This window comes from Diplotaxodon limnothrissa, linkage group LG17, assembly GCF_057381915.1.
Source record: "Diplotaxodon limnothrissa isolate DT_005_m linkage group LG17, D_limnothrissa_male_GT1.1, whole genome shotgun sequence".
NCBI classification, from domain to species: domain Eukaryota; kingdom Metazoa; phylum Chordata; class Actinopteri; order Cichliformes; family Cichlidae; genus Diplotaxodon; species Diplotaxodon limnothrissa.
Window position 1 is genome coordinate 39,695,117 of NC_140612.1, and position 7,162 is coordinate 39,702,278.

The window sequence follows — 7,162 nt, forward strand, 5'->3', positions numbered from 1 at the left end:
TTACTTTTTTGTTCTTTGTTTGTTTCGTATGTTCCCTTTGGCAGCTGTCTACAGGAAGGACAATTCACTATTTTTTATGTAAAAATGTATTTATTTCTGTTATTATCAGATTTCTGGCAGAAATAAGTCAGACTGAGTCAGAAGGTTTGGTAGATGTTCTCTGTTCGTTCATAAAACCTGGAAAAACAGAAGAAACTCCAAGAACAAATGAACCGATATGAGCTGGCTTTGGCTGCAGGGTTCCTCCACATCCCTCACGTAGAGACAAACAGGAAGAAGTACATATGAGAGATTTTATTCATGTGCAAATGCCATTTTTAAGAAGAATGCTACAAGACATTTAAAGCAAAAATAAGTTTGAAAGAAAATATGTCAACTTAAAGCAAGTGTGTTCTCACCTCGCAGTAGACAAAAGCTAAAGTATATTTGATTTATTCCCACTGAGCCCAAATCACAGGTTTGTGGTGATTTTACATAAAATCTAAAATCCATTTTGAGCTTTTTCTGTGTCCAAATCAAATTTTTCTATTTGAGAAAGACAAGACACGTTGGGTCATGAGAGCATCCAGGTGTTTATTGCAGACCTCACCCTAAACTAAAAGTCATCCATTCCTTTTTTTAAAAACTAAAATCAACAGAAACAGCTGAAACAGTCAATAGTCCTACATACACTCTGCTGCTAAATTCTGCATTACATTCAGACATTTTTACCTCAAATCAGAAAATGTTGTGTAAGTTCTGAGTTTAGACTTTACTGAGCTGAAAACAGGAAATCTTTCCTGTAAAATGAAAAGGCCGAGGCACCAGAGTGGAAACGAGTGAAGGTTCAATGGCCGGAAATAACATTTTTAATGAGCCATTTCATATTGACATTACTTCTCTTCCTCACTGAGTCATGCTATATATTTACACACCTGTTACATAAAATTTTACCAATAAAAACATATTACAAACAAAAAAACAATGAGAAAACACACTTTTCCAGTCTAGTTTTAAAGCTTCAGTACAGGACAGCCAAGAGGAGCCTGTATGAGAGAGAAGACTGTAACGGTGCTTCTCCACAGAAGCACGGTGACTTTCATCTTTTCTTCTTCTCTTCCTCCAAATCAGCAGGTTTTTGGTTGTAGAAGTAAAACTGCAGTTTTTTTATATGACGTTGATAATTTGTATGACATGTAGACATATAATAAACCACGTGGGCCTTTTCATATCAGTGATAACTGAAGGCAGCACTCGCTGAAGCGCTCCAGTCTGCTCCAGAAAAGCGCAAATGTACACTTTGTTTAAAAAAATTGTGTAAAAAAACCACGAGAACATGAATCTGAAGTTAAAAGTTAATGTTTAATTTGTTTCTAAAAAAAAGGAAATGTAAAAAATGAAAGTTGTGAGACTCAGTCCTCTGGGCACAGGTTCAAACATGGACAGATGATGGTTCAGCTCAGAGAGGAGGGAGGTTTTCCAGGATCCTTCTGTGATAATTTAACAGAAAACTGGAAAACATTATGAGTGCAGAAATACAACAAGTATTTGTTTGTGCTTGCCCTTATTTTTAACCTTTATGTGTTTTTATCTATATTTCTTTTCAGGAACAAGCATTGAAAACAAAGTTTTTAAACTAACAGCTCTCTCAGCCTCCCGGGGTGTATGTTAATGCACTTGTGCTGGTCTTATAAAAAAGTTCAGCAGTTTTAAACCTTTGTAGTCAGACACAGGCGACTGATGGTTGGCTAACATTGCAAATACACTAGAATTCACCCTCCGGGCGCTTTACCTTCAGCAGGACGCTGCTGAGGTCAGCTTTTTGTCTGACAGGTTCATATAGACCAAAGATGCAGTCTCCCTGAGCCAATTAGGTTTATGTCTGTTTCATCCGCTTATCTTGTGGCTCCCTTTGTAAAATGTAGTTCCCAGAGAAAAGGGCGACTGAATGTCTCCGTGAGATATGAACAATCCCATTAAAACAGATGTAATCTGAAAACATCACATTTTCCTTTCGGGCATTAAAGTAAACATAGAAGTCATGTTTTTATTGTCACAAAGATTCTGCGCAACGTTTCTGAGAACAAGTAAAAAAACACAAATGTCCAAAAACGTCAGACGAAATGCTGCGTTAGAAACAATTTAATGATCAATTAGTAAAGTAAAAGTTCAAAAAAGTTAAAATAGTATAAAATAAAATGTTGCACAGCAGAAAAGTTTCAGATGATCATGTGTTACTGGGGATGTAACTTCTGATTGGTTGGATGGAGAGAAAGGCACGGACGTTCAAAGCTGTCCTTCACATGTGTGCAGTGATACCAAGGTAATGTTAGTTGCACACCTACAACTACGGCTGTGAGTTAAATGTAGAGGCAGATATATTAGCCTTCAAAATACATTGCATATAGCAATAGTTGTTATTTCATTCTATTAATTAAAAATGTAGATTTTAAAATTTTATGACATATATATGTTTTAATATCTCCAATGATGACAGAGATTTGATCTCAATCGTCACAGTTTCACTTATATCAGCAGCTGATGTTGGATGTTACAGGCACGAGTATCTCTCGAGGCTCAACAGGAAATGACTTCTCCAAAACTGCTGCCACAAACTCAGAAATGTGTAAAATATTATCATATATTGTGATATAAAACAGCCCAGTCTTAAAGTTTAGCTAGGCTGTGTCCACGAAGTTTTGAGCACGTAGAGTTGGTTTTTCTTTTAAGCCTTTATTCAACCAGAAAAATGTGACTCTATCCCTTTTATAAGACAGACAGTAGTGCAGTTATCGATGATAACATATTCTAGGTAAAACGGAGAAGATAAATAAATAGCCTCATAAATAAGAAAGCAAAGCAAGCTGCCTGACCCCGAACGTGCAACATACACTGGTGACCAGTGTTGGTCAAGTTACTTGAAAAAAGTAATCAGTAACTAATTACTGATTACTTCCCCCAAAAAGTAATCCCGTTACTTTACTGATTACTTATTTTCAAAAGTAATTAATTACTTAGTTACTTTTTAAAAACACGATTTACAACCTGAAGAGGTGATAAAGTGATAGATCTTTCAGCCCAATTCTACTTTTTCTGCATAATCCATCATACAAAATGTAATCAGATGGAAAAGTCTCTTTTTAAACTTGTTTTATTAGTTTTTAATCTTTTAACTTTATGCATCAAGCAAACATTTAATTATATGCAACATTCTCTGACTGGAAGAAATTTGTTTAATATTTAAACCTATTTTCTGCACATTCCAGCACATAAAATATATATATATTTTGTGTTTACATTCAGTCTCTCAAATAGATGCAAGTAAAACACAGCAGAAAATAAATAAAGTCAAAGACTCAGCGGTCCTGTTGCTCTATTTTCACCTGTAAAGCAGGAGTGAGGTAGGCGGAGGTTTACCCTGGTGCAGGTGTGCCGCGGTCAGTGGAAGAATCTGCGAGTTCTCTGTGAGTTTCCCATTACGTCGTAGCTACTCGGTGCTTGCTCGGAAGTTTAGGGTTTTTTTTCGCGGTGAAAAGAAGTTTTCTTCCCACGCACAGCGGACACTAATGTTTTTGTCACTTTGTATGAAATCAAACTCAAAGTAAGGTCAGTACTTCCACGCTGTAAACGCTGCACGCTCATACTCTCTCTGCACTCGATATATGATCCATTGTTGATCTGCACACAGCTGTTGTCATGAACGTCGCACTTGCTTACGTCACTGTCATGAGACATTCTCGCAAAAAAATCACTGTTTTAGTAACGCAGTAACGCAGCGTTCCTACGGGAAAGTAACGGTAATCTAATTACCGTTTTTGCAATAGTAATCCCTTACTTTACTCATTACTTGAAAAAAGTAATCGGATTACGCGTTACTGCCCATCTCTGCTGGTGACCTTTAAGATTTGCAGTTAATCTCAGCGCTGCGTGACAGACAGAATCCAGCTTGTGTAATCAGTGTGACGATGCGTGCACGCAAATGACGTTGCCATTTGTTTCTTAATAATATCCCGATTTACATGTCAGGGACAGTAAACCTCCAGTTTCAGAATTTTTGTACAACCATAATTACAAAATGTGTAAAATGTGAAAATCAACAGAATGCAGCGATGTGCAAATCTAAAACATATCAAGACGCATCAATTTGTTGGTGCCATACAAATAAAACGGGAATGAATTGAATCCTGCTGCTGTTGCAGTATCTGAAGAATGCATCGACTTGCTGAAATATTCAAGGCCTCCCCTGAAGGATGGCAGCACATGTTGCTCTAAAACCTGTACATAGCTTTTAGCACTGATGTTGCTTTTCCAGATGTTCAGGTTGACTGTTTCATGCGCACCTTTGACTTTGAACTGAGTGCTGATGAAAAGTCAGAGGGTCCCTCCCCTCTTTGGCGCAGAGGACGTGTCGTCCATGTTTTCTAAAAAGAATTTCAAATTTCAATTGACCTGACCACAGAACAGTTTTTCACTTTACCACAGTCTATTTGTCTCACCCAGCAAAGATGGCGAGGTTTATGCATCATCTTCACACATGGCTTCATCTCCCATGACAGAATCAGGTTCAGATTCTCTCATTTTTTTTTAAATTATCTTTTGTACTGTAGACAGATGAGGTGTTCAATGTTTTCACAGTTTTAAGTGTTCGGCAATTTGTAGACACACATTGTTGCAGATTGGTGAAACGCTGCCTCTCTAAGATGCTACCAGCCTAATGAGTTGGAAGATGAAAGGTTATTATTTCTTGAACAAGGTCAAAACACCGACTTCATGTATAAACTGTTATAGTTACTGTATCTCCGTGTGTCCTGCAAAAGAATAAAGGGTAGAGTTTGCTAGTATGGAATTGCTCATCAGACAGAACCATTGGTTTGGTTTGGATGAAAGATTAAGAGTTAGAAAATACTGCTTGATTCTACTATTTGAAAAATATTTTTATGTGTCTGTATATTTTTTGTTGTTTTCTGCTGCTATAACTACGCATCATGCCCATCTAACATAATTTCATATCCTCCGCTGTTAATGACCGAGCTGAAATGTCACATCGCACCATCAGCAGCGCCGTAATGACCGCATGATGGACTGTCAACATTGACTTGTTTCCTCTTGTATGACCCAAACTGCTGTAAAGTCAAAGACAGACGGGCCATCAGAGCGTCGTAAACAGAAGAAACATCTGTTTGATTCGAGGGGGAATCACTTTGCATCCCTTAATTAGCCATGCAGAGTAGTGAAGGTCAGTGCAATCATGGGTAATGGGGGGGGGGGTGCTAAGGGGGGGCTGCACCATTGCTAATGTGATTGCCGGCCGAGTTGTAAAAGGCTCATGCTCGTAACTCTTATTTAGATGGCTGAAAATGGTGATGGTGGAGATAACCGCAAGCACAACAAGTTTTGTGTGTGTGTGTGTGACTGGGATGGGCTAAGGGCTGGTTAGAGGGAGGTGGAAAGACACTCTGCATCAATGAAGTCAAAGGTGGATTGAATCTAATATAAGGAGGATGCGAGCGGCGGATCAATAACCGAGAGAGCGGCAGGATAACAGACAGAATCAGAGAACAGCTGTGGTGGGCTTGGAAGAGCAACAGTCAGATATCCAGCATGCGTGCTCTGGTGGTTTTGCCTCTGCTCTTGTGCGCAGTGGTGTGTGTGGATCAGGTGAGAGCGCAAGTGACGGCAATGAAGCTGTGCGGTAAGCAGTTAATCAACGCCATCTCCTACACCTGTGGAGCGTCCCGCTGGAGGAGGTTCTTCAGCGAGCCAGACGTGGATGGTGAGAAAACTCTGCTTTTACTCATTTCGCACAACAGCAGGGACGCGCTGTTAGTAGCTGAGTTTCTTTCTATAGTTTCATTTGCTACAAGTTTAGTGGTTCAGACTTCAAGAAAGAACGATGCAGAAAAAGTCAGTAACAAACTGTGTATTTACCCTTTAATTTATATTATTTAAATTGCAGTGAGGGTGTAACCGCGTTCAAGAAAAAAATAGAAATATCATTTATATCACTTTTAAAAAATGGCATGTTTTCGAGTTACCATCTCAGTGCAGTTTGCCCACACAGTACTTCTTCTGTATCTGCTTCTGAGGCTTAAATGAAACCCAACACAAGCTAAAGTTTGTGCTTTCTAACCAGACTGCCAGTTTTTGCTACACCTCATGTGTTATGTTATTAATTCACCGGCTGACGCGCAGGGCTTCTCCAAACAGGTGTTTCCCAGCACAGCGACGCACAGTCTGCCAGAGGAGTCAGCAGCTCAATGATTAAATGCTGTAGCTGGCGGCTCCCCGGGCGTCTTCTCTAATACACCACACAAATAAACCCAGTTAGCGTGTCAGCTGTGCTGATCGGAAAGCGTAAAGTGACACTGAAGAAGACAAATAAGACCGAGCTCATCCGTGCAGTCATTTAGCGCTTCCTTATTTAAAGGGAACATGGACGAATTACACAGGATGCGTCTGAAAGCAGTGCTTCATCAGCTGCACTTGTTGAGAAACACTGTCGGCTAAAATGAACTGCTATAGAAAGCATTTACTGGAAGTCATGTTTAAAGTAAGGTGAACAGAGTTTCCCGCACAGTTACATTCAGATTGTAAGGTTAAAGTTACACTATTAATGCGTTTGCAGAGGACCAAGTTAAAGGCTTAGATTCTAAAACCTCCACTCAGTGTTCATTGATGTTTTGTTCTGCCTACAGGGGAGCAGAGCAGCTTGGAGAAGTTCAGCAGTTTGGCCTCAGAGATGACCAAACGGGATAATAACATCTTCCTGGCCAACATGTGCTGTCAGGTGGGCTGCAGGAAGACCGACCTCGCCCACTTCTGCTGAGGACAATCCTCTCACTTTTTTTGTTGTTGTTGTTGTTAAAGTGACTATAATGACTGTGTACCTTGCTAAGAACCAAATCTGACTCATGTGGCGAACTGTTATGATCTCTGTGCAACTGTTAAACTTTGTGGAAGTGAATCTGGATGAGCATCTCTGAACATGTTCCTGAACCCGAGCTGTACATGTGCGACCATAAATAAATGTTTTAAAATCAGTTGTCTTTCTTGCAACTTTCACCTGTATTTGGTCATTTTTTTGCTGCTTTTGTCAAATAAATATTCTATTATAACACCGGGATTCAATTCTGCAAAGGTTTGTTTGTTTTTTACTCCAAATACTGGACAACGTGTGAACGTA

At 39.4% G+C, this 7,162-nt stretch overlaps 1 protein-coding gene across 3 annotated transcripts; it reads left to right on the forward strand.

Annotated features, from left to right (window-relative positions):
- The first annotated feature begins 5,580 nt into the window (after window positions 1–5,580).
- On the forward strand, window positions 5,581–6,805 carry insl5a (insulin-like 5a). 3 transcript variants are annotated; one of them, XM_085376458.1, is made up of 2 exons: window positions 5,581–5,756; window positions 6,667–6,805. In XM_085376458.1, the coding sequence occupies exons 1-2, from the start codon at window positions 5,581–5,583 to the stop codon at window positions 6,803–6,805; spliced, it is 315 nt and encodes a 104-aa protein (XP_085232584.1). The 3 variants fall into 3 exon arrangements, with proteins under 3 accessions (XP_085232584.1, XP_085232583.1, XP_085232585.1); XM_085376457.1 differs by having other exon boundaries at window positions 5,581–5,753; window positions 6,664–6,805; XM_085376459.1 differs by having other exon boundaries at window positions 5,581–5,752; window positions 6,675–6,805.
- The last annotated feature ends 357 nt before the right edge of the window (window positions 6,806–7,162 follow it).